The sequence below is a fragment of the Danio rerio genome, chromosome 1, assembly GCF_049306965.1.
Source record: "Danio rerio strain Tuebingen ecotype United States chromosome 1, GRCz12tu, whole genome shotgun sequence".
Lineage (NCBI taxonomy): Eukaryota > Metazoa > Chordata > Actinopteri > Cypriniformes > Danionidae > Danio > Danio rerio.
The window spans coordinates 35405001-35419999 of record NC_133176.1 but is presented as its reverse complement, the minus strand read 5'-3'; the positions used below and the strand labels follow the sequence as shown (position 1 = coordinate 35419999).

Below are 14999 nucleotides of genomic sequence, written 5' to 3'. Positions count from 1 at the left end.
TAAAATGTCATACTGTAGTCGTTTTTAATATCTTCTTTAATAATGTTCTTTTAATATGTGTGTATTAATAGCAAAACAGCACATCAATATGCTCTTTTAGTTTTCATTTGTGAAATACATTTTTAGCATTTTTAGCAACTGTATTAGTTCTCTAGAGATTGAGGTATTAATATAATTGAGATAAAATTGTTACTTTTATAAAACTAAGTTCTTATGACATTCTAAAAAAATGTTAAATAAAACTTTATTAAAAAAATAAATGCTCAAAAGACTAATTGTACAACTCCCTTAAAACTCAATAGTTGAGTTTTACCATTTTTTGTGCATTTATTATGCAGATTCTGACTGGTGATGCTAGTGTAGGTCTTGGTCATGATACTGCAGTAAAGTTCCTTGATCATTACGCCAATATTGAGAGTATAGTTCCTAAACAAATTGATCTAAAAAATAACAACTTTTAATTTTCTGCTGGTCTTTATTACACAATGTAACTACAGAAAATTCAAGCTTTCAATAAAAATTTTATTGAAACCTTTTTTTTTTTTTTTGTTTAATATACATTTTTGAGTAAGATGGTAATATTCTAATTTGTTACAATGGTATATGTTAAGCTAATATAAAAGCGGCACAAATCAGCTTAATGGATTTTTAAAAATTGGTAAAACTCAACTGTTTAACTCGAGAGGATATGGCTGCTCAACTACCGTTTTAGCAATAATAATAAAATGTGCCAATCTGCAATAGTCACATCTAGGGCTGCACAATATCTTTTCAGCATGGATATCGCAATGTGCACATCCACAATAGTCACATCGCTAGATATACAATGTTAAGTTAGGATTAATTATTGAACAGGAGCCACATAATTGTATTGAATTACTGTATTTATATTAAATATACACAATTTCTGCCAAACATTTTATTTTTTATTTTTGCTTGCTTATTTTTTTGTCTTGTTTCTAGACTAAATATCTTCATTTCAAAGCGAAAAAGGATAATTTTATTTACCCCACCTGCAGATCCTTTCACTTTTTTTTTAAGGAAAAGCTCCTAACTTTGACTTATTTCTTCTCAAGTTGAAAACAAAACAATATTTTTTTTTTGAACTAAAAGATTTTTGATACTTTGACTAAAAATGAGATTAAGCAAAAAAATTAAGAAAAGTTTTTATTGCATTGTGATTATTCAATATCTGTACTAGAATACTATTGGACTACCAAGAAAAACATCAAATAGAGCTGTTTTAAACCATCTTTAGAAACTGTATTCGTACTGCAATATTTATTGCAGAAAAATAAAATATCATAATAACAGATTTTTCCTATATCCAGCAGCCCTAGTCACATCACAGGATCTGCAATGCTAAGTTGGGCTTATAGTTAACCAAGTGCCATAGTTTAGAACACATGCGAATTGTAAAGTGTAATCGTAATGTGTAATAGTAAAATTTTATTATTTGTGTTTTTAAGGCCAGTGACTGATCAAGTAAGAGTTTAAATCATTCAGGCGCAAGAAATTGTATCCTTTGTAACTTTTGATAAAGATGAATTTTATTGAATTATTCATACAATCAAGACTATACACACAGTGTTATTTTGCTTTAGATTTTTACATGTCTGTGCCTGAATACTGTCTTTGCTCTGTTGTATTGATTTTTGCTTAGAATTTGTTTATTAAATTCTGTGCATGGTTCATTCCTCTACAAAATTACCCCAGTCAATCTGAAATGATTATTTCCAAATAGAGCTATTGAAATCATTTGGTGAAATTACATTTATATCGCAATATATTGCAGAAATTAATGTTAGAATTTTACAATGCCATGTAGCCCATATTTTTAAAAACAGTGTTCCTTTAAGTGTTCCTTTAAGCCTAGCAGAAAATTGTTGCAGAAACATCTTTAACTGTTTTACTTTCTTCCCCAGAGTGTTTGTGAACAGAAGTCTGGCCATGGAAAAGATTAAATGCTTTGGCTTTGACATGGATTACACTTTAGCAGGTAAGGTGTTTCTAATTTCACTGTAGATACACACTTAACTAATTACAGTTGGATGTACTCTTTGCTCCTGCAGCACAAAAACACAAAATTGCACCAATGTCTTATGTTGAGGCACCGCAAATGGAGCCAGTAACACTCTTGCTTAGAATCTCTGGGTAAACATACAGTAAGAGTCTTGGGTATATTTAGCCACGTTTTGTCTGGTTTTAGAGTTTGGAAAACTGAGGTGATGTCTGGCAAACACAGAGTGCTCCTTTATGCGATCTACACCTTAGAATTGATCTACATAAACAAGCCACCTTATTTACAGCATAATATATTTATGTCATGTAGGTCAGCCAAGAACCTGAAATAAGAGAGGGTTTGGTTCTTATGGCGCAACAGTTTAACATGGATCAGATGCATTGGGTTTCTCAAATCCCTCTGCTTTCTGTTATTGGTCCCAGGCTCTCAGCTGCTATTGGAGGATAAGGTCTTCACTAAATCCGGGCTGCGGGCCCTGAGACAGCAGATCACTACTCTGACAGTTAGAATTGATGGCTCTTTAAGAGGTGGATAGTGTGTGTCGTAGCCAGCAGCTAATGTGGCTTAAGCTAAATTCTGAGGCTGCTCAGCTGTTGACATCCTCCACATTACGGCCGGCTGTAACCTAGTGCAAATGTTTACGAATATGAACCCTATATTTTTCCTTATCCTCTGATCAGGTTGCAACCACAGTTTAGAGGTCCTCGGAAATCAATAACAGCTAATAAAAGAAACAAATCCTTTGGCAGCCAGCTGTAGTCTTACAAAGTTGATATGTGCTTTTTTAGGCAACCAAATTTTAATACACCACTTTTGATAGTTCATCAAAAAAATGAGAATCACTTACTCTGATTTTATTCCAAAATTATATGACTAATTAGATCTTTTGAAGACAAACGAAGAACTTTGGTTGGCCAGATGATTAAAGTCAATTGGATTAATGCAAAGTCAATTGGATTAATGTAATCACAAAATTTATTTCCAATTATTCCAATTACTTTTGTGTTCGGTTTTTGCTGAGCAGATTAATAAAAGTCATACAGGTTTGGACCATAGACTGTAAAAGATATGGGCGTAAAATCTGTGACATCACCCATAAGTTTCTAAAGGCCACTTGAATGGTTTGTGAGCACAATTAAGTGCACACAGCATGCCTTATTATCTGATAATTGTAGAAATAATTCCAAAAGGTAACTGACTGTGTAAAACAAAACAAAAATACAATGTGCATGCAGAGTTCAGCAGCTAATCAACCGGAATCGGCTTAGGTGATGTGACGTCAACCAGCGAGACCTAGCTGTCACTCAAGTGGCCACGCCCCCTCACAGTTGTCATGAAGGATAACATTAACTATATGCACCAAAACTATATTTTCTACCAGGCTGTAAACATGTTTTTAGAAGCTGTAAAATTGGCCAATTTATTATTGCAGTCAGTAAACATCTAGCCAGCCCCCAAAGGCGAGTCTGTAAATTTCAGTTTCAGGTACTTCCATATTGACTTCACGAGGGAGAGCTGAGGTTGCTGCTTGGTTTGGACAGGCATAACGGTTAACAAAGACTAACACTAAGACTATATCTTTTTGACAGTTGTAAATTTTATAATTTAATTATTTGTAAGTTTCCTTAATGTGTGTTTCTTCTCTCATATCATAACTTTTACCTCACTGTCGGACATTTTAGGGCAGTCTAGTAACTCATACAAAATTTGTTAGCTTAGATTTATATTTATGATTGCATTTCTACCAACATTTTATAATTGTATATTCAAAAACATTTTATACATTAACCATTTTAAAATGTATAACATTGATATGATAGCGTCTTAAATGTGAAATAAATTCATGTTACATCTAAGTTTTAGTCAATGATACCATCTAAATGCTGCTTCAAATGAAGTTTCTAAGCTTTTTTCTGCTTTGCATTTTACTGGTAATCATACCTGCCAACACTCCTGTTTTTCCTGGGAATCTCTCATATTTCAGACCCATCTCCCACCACCCTCCCGATTTGTTACTTCTCCTTAATTCCCCCCATCCCCGGTCCTCAGAATTTCTGTACAGTCTGTGAAACCCCCAGGTCGCCAACATTGGTATAGGATCCGATCACAGCAGCGACCGAAACACGCTTCGTAGTAGTTACTAACACCACAGTACACAGTACCAGGTTCTTTAAAGTGTTATTAAGACACCTCACCCCTGAACCTAACCCGGTCTCCTGGATTTTCTGGGAGAAATGTTGGCAGGTATGTTGTAATCATTTCATTTTACTAGTAAAAGACATAATAAGTTATTTCAGTGTCGTTTGAAATGACAGATGACACAAATGTTTGGGGAAAATGTTGTTTATATTCAAAAACATGTCTTGAAAATCAGTTTAAGAAGACAAATTGTTGTTAAAATAGACTCATTTATTTAATTTTAAGTACCACACATATCAAGGCTTAATGTCAAATCATGCCTTTTGGTTACAACAAATGTCATCAATTATTTCCATCCTGTCTTTTACTTATTACATCATTATGTACTCTCAAGCATCTCAAGACAAAGTTTTACTCTTTAAATGTATTTCTCAATTATTTATGATGGAGATAATATTCTTTTTTTATGGTACATCAGTACAATATATTAATAGATGTACGCATTCACTGTTGGTCTTAAATCCTTCAGCAAAGAAGCATTAAAACAAACCATACAGGGTTTTAAGGCTACTTTCCAACACAATGCCACATCCAAGCCCTGATTAATATTCCCTGTTGCTTATTGAGTCCATTCCTTAACCAAATCCCCTTTGTGATTTGGACCAGCGTGCAAGTTAATACCCTGCACGTGTACAGAGCAGTGGCACGAACTCTCCATCTAAGCCTGGTGTTGACAGCTCTTCAACCAGACAGTTCATTAAATCACAGAGGAAAGTGTCACCTCTGCATTCTCTGTATAGACCAAATCCAATTTCCAGGACAGAAAAGTAAAATCATTTAAATAGCAGTGCTATTTTTTATGGCTGATGTTTTTTTTTTTTTTTTTTTTCTTTAATTAAATAAGAAAACTAATAACTTAGTCTGTAAGGTATATGTGCTGTCAAAAAAAAAGAAGAAAAAAAATGAAAAAAACCTGATAGCATAGTCCAAAGTCAGCCAGAGGCTTAATACAGTCAGGACATGTTCATCAGGGAGCAGTTGATGGATGGATCTAGAGGTTGGTGGAGCTTGTTTACCTTACACAACAAATACAAATTTAATTTTCTAGCTAAGGGTAACTTGAGCTATTAGCTCCAGCCTGACATCATACCCTCATGCTGATCACATATGCATGTGTAATAATCTTTCCAGGAGTATATTCTGTGTATGGAGGGAGAAACCTGAATCTCCACGGCCTGAGTGGCTCTATGCTGACACATTAATCATGGCAAACAGGTTTAGAGCACTAGGGAGAGTTCGGAATGACAAATATGTTGTACGTGGAGAGCAAAATGCAAAAAAAGAAAAAAGTATTTCGAGTGTAGTGCAGTGGTGTTCCTTTTTTACTTTCTTACTATCAACTGTTAATAGTCATTAGTCAATTTACCTGAAAAGTAGTGGTAGTCAAACGTGTGTCAGAAATATAAAGACTTGGATGCAATTTAGCCATCGTCAGCTAACCACCATCATTAATAGTGGAGTTGAAAGATCACTGACGTCAACCTTAACTGGTGTTGATAAAGATTTGACCTTGGAAAGCTCGTATCACTGTTGAAAAGAGGTTTACTGGCGTTAGCTCATAACAAGACAAGAGAAGGTTTTGGCAACAAGCCAGAGAAACCAGCTGAACATCAGCTTTGCCAGATTAAGACACTAGTAAGCTGTCTTTGTTTGGTTTAAAGTACAGTTTTCCAAACAGGGGTTCGCGAAGGTGAATGTGATCTCACCTACATCATTGTTTATCCTACAACAACTTTCCAATCAGCCAATCAGACTTAGGGGATGGGTTCACGTTTAATGTTAAGGTTTAGGGTAGTGTTTCCCAAACTTTTTTTATCAATTACCACCTCAGAAAAAAATTGTCTCTACAAGTACCATCATAATGAGCAGTATTGAAATAGCATAGTTAGCGCAGTAAAGCAGCTACAGCTCTGCAGTTCTAAAATGTGGCAAATTAATTTCTATTATTGATAGTCTGAATGTTAACACTGTACTGTGTTTAGTATGTAAAAAAAAAAAAAAGAAACAAACAAAAAACTAAAAACGTCATCATTTTAATTAAAATGTGCTTTTAAAAGTTTAAAATTGTAGGTTGATGTTCTTAAAAAGTAAAAAGAAAAGTGCTGTACTTAAATGTAAAGTATTAACATATAGTAGCCAATTCATCAACACCTGGAAATGTTGCCTGGACCTCAGAAATATAGCCTACATGTCATATAATAAATAATATTAAACGTCATATTCATAAATAAATAATTTTTGATCAATTTTAAAATATATGTAGCAAGAACATATGACACATTTGATATCTTAGCGTACCACTAGAAGGAAGCCAGCGTACCACTAGTGGTACACGTGCCACAGTTTGAGAACCACTGGTTTAGGGGATTGTATAGAAATGGGCTGGAATATGATTCTGGTGGTATGATAACCTTGGATAAAAATTCAAGGTCCATAGCATTCTTGAAATTAGTTTTTCAAATGTTCAATCATTGGCTGACCAGTAGCTTTTCATGTGGATGGTCCTTTGCTTCTGGAGATACTGTTGCCCTAAATAAAATAGTCTTTGACAAAAAGAAAAAAAAAAAAGAAAAAAACTTGCATATACCTTATAGGAACAGTAAACCTTAAACATAAGACATTTTATGTGAATTGTGAATGTCAAATCCCAATATATCACAAAGTAATTACAATGTAAACACAACCAAATCACAACACTTGCATTTTTTAGTCAAGGAACATGAAGATAGTAATGACTGTGTAAAACTTTAAAAACAGATTTCATAGTGCTTCCTAATAATATGATATCATTTTGTTGATTTATCCTCTCTTGAACTGTTAATACATTCATGAAATTGAGTTTTTCGTATATGTAGAGCACTGTAATGAGGAATAGATTTCTCTGTCTTTGGTTCTCAGTAAAACTTGCAAAAAATGTTTTTGTTTTCACCCTAGCAGTAGTATGCTAGCTCAGGGCCAACGTCGTCCAAGGTCAACGCTGGTATTTGCTGTTGAGCAGAGAGTGATGATGGGAATAGTGACTGAGAGGGGAAAAAAAAGAGGCTCAAAATAGGTTTCGCTGTAGCTTCGTGGAACATAGTGAAGGGGAGAGAGAGTAACAAAAAGGGAAGGGGGAGTTGGGTTTATGTACAGCTGCTATCTCAGTGGAAGAATCTGGCCCGAGTTAGTGACGCTGTTACCGTTTGCTTGCCTATGTACGCCCGTACTTCTGGCCATGGCTCCATGGGGGATTCAGTTCTATCCTCCCGCTTATCAGCCTGTCTATCATACATCTGTAAAGATACAGGTCCTGGGACAGACCCTGAAACTCTCTGAATACAAACTTACAAATAAGGCTATGCTTACACCTCAGTGTAGTCACAAATGGAAACCCGGTTGCCTTTTAAAAAAAAGTTTCACATTTACACAACAATTCTTTTGAAGGATTGTCATTTAACACATACCCTGTACATTGTAAAGCCCAAAAAGTCAAAATGTAACTCAAACCATTTGAGTAAACCGATTGCAACAAACCATTTAAGTTCAAAAACTAATCTTAATGAGTACTGTGAACTTAATCCATTTGAGTAAACGAAACAATTTGAGCACAGTAAATAAATAAAGAGAGCTCAAACCAACTGCACTGAAAAAAAGTGATTAGTTACTTCAAGCGAGTAAACCAATTGTCTTAAAAGAAACTTTAGAAAAATAATGTAAGTAAACTAATTGTAACTTGGAACCGTTAAGTTGACTTAATTTTTAAAATTATGCAAATTGTACTCACTTTTTTAAAATAAAAGTAAACATCACATTTTCCAATACACATTAATTATGCTTGTTTTTTCCAGCTTTTCTGTATCAAGCAAAATTACACTAAAATAAATCTGCTCTTACAGACTCTAGTGTGTCTTTTAAATTCAATACATTGTAGATTTTATAGACTTAATGAAGCATCAAATATGTAATATTGTAATAATTGCAATAATTATTTAAAAACAGGCGTGCTAAAATAGTCTGACAGTGTTTAAAGGGGATTCGTTGACTTTAAAAAAGTGAGTACAGGTAGCATAATTACAAAGATTAAGTCAGCGTAACAGATTCAAGTTAGAATGGGTTTACTACTTACTTTCATTTTTGTAAAGTCAACTTGTTTCTTTTAAGGCAATTGGTTTAGTCGTAAGTAACTAATCACTTTTTACAGTGCGAGTACTGTAAAACCCAATAAGTTAAGACAACTCATTTGAGGAAACAGATTGCTACAAACCATCTATATGAGTACTGTTAACTTACTCCCTTTAAGTTGAAGAAATTAAGTATTTAATTAAGTCATTACCTTCAACACTGAGTTCAGTAAATTTTGGGTTAACTACACTCATTTCATTTGATAAAGTTGACTGTTGGGTTTTACAATGTTGATGATCCCTATGTTCTATTCAAATTAGGGCTGCTCGATTTTGGGAAAAATAATAATCATGATTATTTTGGTCATAATTGTAATCACGATTATTCAAAACGATTATCAGTTGAAGTCAAAATTATTTGTGCTTCTGAGAATTTTTTTTAAATAAATATTTCCCAAATCATGTTTTACAGAGCAAGGAATTTTCACAGTGTTTCCTCTTAATATTTTTTCTTCTGGAGAAAGGCTTTTTTTTTGGCTAGAATAAAAGCAGGTTTAAATATTTTGAAATACATTTTAAGGTCAATATTATTAGCCGCCTTAAGCAATAAATATTTTTGATTGTCTGCTGAGCAATCTACTGTTATACAAGGACTTGCCTAATTACTCTAATCAAGTCTTTGAATCGCACTTTGAATCTGAATGTTTGTGTTTTGAAAATAGTCTAATATTACGTGCTGTCATCATAGCAAAGACAAAAGAAATCAGTTAGAAATTAGTTATTAAAACCATTATGTTCAGAAATAAGTTAAAAAAAATCTTATTTCCACATAACAGAAATTGGGGAGGAAAAGGGTTGCTAATATTCAGGAGGGCTAATAATTCTGACTTCAACTGCATTTATACAGTTATTTTCCACCCTGCAAAGGAAAGAGAAATAAATACAATAGAATAAAAATATGAAACAAACTGTGCTTTAAGCTTCAAGAAAAACACTTTAGCAACAAAAGTCCTTCAGTCAAGAGCACTGAGGGATTTTCTCATTTTGTTTGATTAATGTTAAAAACAGACGGCAACAGGAACATCGCTTTAAGTTTTAAATTTACCCATGCTCAATTGGTTTCAAACCTTAATGAGTTACTTTATTGTTGAAAGCTAAATATTATTCTGAAGAAAGCTGTAAACTGGAAACCTGTGCCCGTTGACCTCCATAGTATTTGTTTTTCCAACGGAAATTGATGTTTACAGGTTTTCAGCTTTCTTTAAAATATTTTCTTTAGCATCAAACCAAAAAATTCATAAAGGTTTGGAACAAATTCAAACTAATGAGTAAATAGTGAGCAAATGTTCACTTTTGACCTATCCTTTTGAATAATTCATATAAAACACATTACAAAGTTTCCTGTTTTTGGATGAAAACATTGTTGCGTAAACAGCCCCTAACTTAGTGTTGTATAACTCACAGATTGCAGTTAAAGTCATTAGCTAAATCTATAAAGACTAAAGTCCTCTGTATGGTTTAGGCAGACAAAAAAAAAAATTAAATTAGTAGCAATGTATAGATTAATAAATATACGATGAACATGTACATTGTTGTAACACTTTGTGAAGCTTATTTATAAACTAATTTTGAGAGGATCAAGTGCTTATGATTGACACAGCTGGCCCCGAGTAAAGCTAATGTAAGAACCACCAATCAGTCGATTTCTAACCAAAGCATCTTACCGTTAGTCATCTTCGTCTTGAAGAATCCCCCCTTCCACCACCTCTCCTCCTCTTTTTCCTCTATAGGGCAGCACTCTGGCCCAGTGGCTCGCACTGTGGCCTCACAGTGAGAATTCCTCAGGTTTGGGTCTCTACCCGGTCAGTTGGCATTTTTCTGTGGAGTTCATGTTCTCCTCGTGCTCCCGTGGGTTTTCCCCTGGTCCTCCGGTTTCCTCCCACAGTCTAAAAAATTAGACATAAGTAAATTGACTAAACCAAATCAGCACGGTAGTCAATTTTCACCAGCAACACACCCTCAGAGCAATCCTTAAGCAGCAGGAGATGGAGGGGTTCTTGAGATCTACCTGAGCTCAAACTCCCCACTCGCCATGCAAACGGGAGGGAGCCCCAGGCTAGAGGATCTCATGAGCTCAGGGCTCTCTCTCGGGACAGCATGCCAAACTAGCTCATTACCAATCATCTGCTAAGTGTGAACTCTTGAAATTAAGTAAAACTGTTTTGTGAAAAGGTCCATAAATGTATATGGTTATATGTGAAGCTAGGACTGTGTGATTTAGGAAAAATATCTAATTGCGATTTTTCTGACAGATATTTCGATTGAGTTTTGGTTTGCGATTTAATTTTGTAGTTGTTTTATTTTATTTTTTTATTGTGCACTTTCCGTATATTTAGTTGCGCAAATCTGTTCGGGAAGAGCAAAAGTCTGCTCACTCAATTGGCAAGTAAGACTGTCACACACAGACGGCAGTCACACATTCGCTCTGGGCAGGGAAAGTAAAATAATAATTTTTTAATATTTGATATTTCATATCACAGCCTCTTGCGATTTAGCTAATTTTAGCGTCTCCAATTGCGATTTGATTTTAAATAATCGCACAGCCCTATGTGGAGCCATTCATTTTCTTTTTTTCCCCAGTTGTATTGAATGTGGCAAATGTCTGTGACCATTAAATGCATTTTTGCTCAGAAATGCATATTGGTTCAGAATAATAGCTTTGAAGTGCACATAATTGAACAGCTGCAAATACAAAGATGTTTTCAAGTACTATAACAGAATATGACTTGTTTTTGTGAACTTATCTTGACAAACAATATTGATTCAATCATGTGCAAACACATGCCTAATGTAGAAAAAATGTTGACGTGATTAAATAAGGCTTAGTCATCATTAGCAATGGACCTAGGAGTTCACCCTGAGGCACTCCTTTGCTTTTCATTCCCCAATCGCAAGAGATCCTGCTGCGTGTCTGCCCTTTGACCTTGTGCCTCATCAACAACAAGCATAACACATTTTCAGATCTTCTCCAACAACATGTAACTTGAGCTGATGTACGTCTGTGTACAGTTCAGTAACCTCCAGGTTTGTTGAAGCTGTTGCTCTGTACGTGTCTTTCTCATTTAAATTCCTCCTTCAGTTGGATGTCAACAATGGAACAACAGATATAAGGTTCAGAGACTTGTAAAATGCCTTTTGTTGGTGGAATACCACCCAAATCCCTCTCCACAGGCTTGGGTTCTAATTGGGTTTAAATCTTTTAGGGCATGTGGGTCTGGTTTCACACTGGATTAGGTCACACAGCATACATGGTCCTGCTAAGCCTTTGTAATGTTCTGGTACCCTTTGCTTGCTCTGTGAAAGGACAAGGTTGGGGTTGACACGTATCACAGGTGCTGCTCCAAAGAGCTCTCCCAAAGAGTTTCTTTAAATACAACACTTATGCTGTCGTGCATGCATCTTTATCTTTTATTTTTGGTTAGTTGTTATTGGGCGCCACTCCAGCATAAGTTCAGTGGATAATTATTGTGATTTCAGTCAGCACTGTGCCAAAAGCTATTTTACTTGGGATAATTGTTTGTACAGCACTTGTACTGTATGGCTTTTCACAAGTGCTTCAGTAAAATTTTGAGTAAACCATACTATAATACATAACCATAAATTTTCTGTAAATGCACCGTCCTGGTGGCAGTAAGTGTGTCTATACTCTCCTGATCTATTCTTTGGTGTCAGTAGTGCCTTTGCACACATCTGCCAGCCACCAGTGTCATTTGCTCTGCTGCTCTTCATACTTTTATCTTTGCCATGATGAGAGTACATAATATTTTACTATATATTTTCAAGACACTTCTATACAGCTTAAAGTGACATTTAAAGGCTAGGTTAATTAGGCTAACTAGGCAGGATAGGGTAGGTAATTAGGCAAGTTGTTGTATAATAAGGGTTTGTTCTGTAGAATATCGAAAAAAAAGTAACTTAAAAGGGGTAATAATTTTGACCTTAAAATGTTTTTTTTATTATTATTAAAAACTGCTTTTATTTAAAAAAAAAAATAAATAAATATATATATATATATATATATATATATATATATATATATATATATATATATATATATATATATATATATATATATATATATATATATGGGGGAAAAAAATAATATATATATATCACACTTATCATCTTAAACCATGATAGATGAAAAATCATGGTTGAAAAAGTGAAGTACTCTTTTCTGAAGTAATGCCAGCACAATGTGACAGTTTCCATGCAATGTCATAAATATCGTAAATTTCAGTTTGTGATTGACCTAAATTGGTTATAATTTAGCATTGAGAAATTATTTTAGTGATGATTAGTTTGATGATTAGTTTGACCATTCTCGCATGATTTGGCACAAAGTGATGAGCCAAAATTACCACTGCAGCTTATTGGACATATTCTTTAATCTTTTGTCTTATTTAGCTTTAGTCTCATTTTTGGGAAGTGTGTTGCAGCCACCAAGTCTAATTTGTTTACATTTTGAAAAGGCATTTAGGTTTTTCTGTTAAAACGATGAAGAACTTTTTTTCTACTTTTTAATTAAATACACCTTAAAGAGAATCACAGACTAATTTCATAGCATTTTACTAAAGCTGTCAACTTGTCTTTAAACTGGTGTTGTAAGAGATAAGCTAATTAAAAAAAGAAAACAAGATTTAGAAGTAGTTGGATTTAAAACCTTGGTCCATCCTTAAAATCCACAAACGCAGTGAACCCATAGTGAACCCTCTCTGCTAAGCTGTCATTAAGGAAAAAAAAAAACATCTTGCTTTTTGAGCAAAAATAAATAGACTGTCCCATTACCTTGCCTGTAGACACTGCAATGTTTGGCTTTCCTTTGCATTTGCTGTTCTGCATGGATCCTTGGTCAATAATTCTCTAATAATAACTATGATTTCAGCTTCATACATGCTTCAATACACACACATGAAAAGCCAGAGCTACTGTACTTCTCTGTTTACGAATATAACTTGACATGATTGATGTCTACATGCTGTTTCTTTTATAATCCTTCCAGACATGTCTACACTGTAAATACTTATTATAAGATTACCACAGTTATTTTGGGAGTTATTATATAAATATTATTTATTTAAATATGCTTAATATTGGGGTAAACAAGTTAGGGTTACACTTTATTTGACTTCTTTTGTTTGTTTTTTTACTTCTAGTCTGTTACTTTTCTGCATTTTCCATGCATACTTACTACAGTAATAATAATAGATTATGCATTGCTAACATAAACATAACTACCATCTTAATCCTAACCATAGAAACAAAATAGACGCCATAAAATGTTAAAGATGATGTAATTATGACTGTAAGGCAAAGTTGTACATTAAAAAATAACTTGGTACTTGTTCAAACTACATATTTAAAATGAGTTGAAGCAACAAAAGTCTCAAGTTTTTTTGGGACAACTTGTTTTAGATTCAATCCACTTGAATTTGTTAAAAATAATAATAATTTGAAGTTAATTTGATCAATTTGTGTAGCGACAACATAAGGAATTGTGTGGAACCCATATTTTTTATAGTGTACAGAGTAGAAAAGTTAAAATATTGTAATTTGCCATCATTTGTCATTGCAAGACTATATTTTTTATATCATTCTATATCTAAAATCTTCTGTGAAAACACAAAGGTAGGCATTGTATAAAAAATATCTGTATTGTTTTAGACCCCATTGACTAATTACATTGGGCAAAAAAAAGTCCTCATATGGGATCCACACAAAAGAAAGTTAGAAAGAGCTCATAAAGTAAAGGTCGAGCTCACTTAAAAATGTACATTCACTCATCCTCCAGCGGTTCTAAACTTTGAACTTTTTTCTTCTGTTGAACTAAAAAAATATATACTGTAGAATGTTGTAAACTAGTAGCCATTGACATTTATAGTAGGATCAAAAATTCTATTGAAGTCAATTGCAGTTTTTTTATTTTTCATCTCAACATTCTTAATACACAAATCTTTCTGTGTTCCTTGTGTTCAACAGAAGTAAAAACTCAAACAGGTGTGGAGCAAGTGAACTAACTTGTTGAACAGTCTTGGAACAAGTTAACAGTACACTAATACTTATTGTAAATTGATGTAATATATAGTAGTGTGTTAGTTTTATTTGCTTTGTTCAATGTCTCAATGAATATCTATATCTACAGTGTACAAATCGCCTGAATATGAGTCTTTGGGCTTTGATCTGACTGTGGAGCGACTGGTGTCCATTGGCTACCCACAGGAACTTCTCGGGTTTGTTTATGATCCGACTTTCCCTACAAGGTAATAAACTCTCGTTGGCAGACCATATTTTAGACAGTTATCAGTACCAGGATCGTTTTATATTGCATTTAGAGGCTAAGTAGCGCTCCCTTTATGGTCTGTTCCTACAGAGGCCTGGTGTTTGACAACATGTATGGCAATCTCCTGAAGGTAGATGCTTACGGAAACATCCTGGTCTGTGTCCATGGCTTTAACTTTCTGCGAGGGTGAGTACATGTAAATGGGCTTGGTTACTGCCCTCTGACAAAACGTGTGGAGTATGTGCTCATAATGTCCCTCTGTTCCCTGCCAGGCCTGACATCCGAGAACTCTACCCCAACAAGTTTATCCAGCGCGATGACACAGAGCGCTTCTACA

General features: G+C 34.2%; 2 protein-coding genes across 4 annotated transcripts in view; both read left to right on the top strand.

The window, feature by feature from the left end:
• LOC141385860 (uncharacterized) overlaps nt 1–14999 on the top strand; it is a 741913-nt gene that overhangs the window by 398675 nt on the left and 328239 nt on the right. The window lies entirely within an intron of this gene.
• Nucleotides 1–14999, top strand: part of nt5c2b (5'-nucleotidase, cytosolic IIb) — a 50179-nt gene that overhangs the window by 7772 nt on the left and 27408 nt on the right. For both annotated transcript variants that reach the window (XM_021474992.3, NM_001079966.2), the window contains 4 exons: nt 1926–1999; nt 14525–14642; nt 14753–14848; nt 14935–14999. The exon at nt 14935–14999 is cut by the window's right edge and continues 27 nt beyond it. In XM_021474992.3, coding sequence (XP_021330667.1) covers nt 1926–1999; nt 14525–14642; nt 14753–14848; nt 14935–14999 — 353 coding nt within the window. The remainder of the gene's footprint in view (nt 1–1925; nt 2000–14524; nt 14643–14752; nt 14849–14934) is intronic.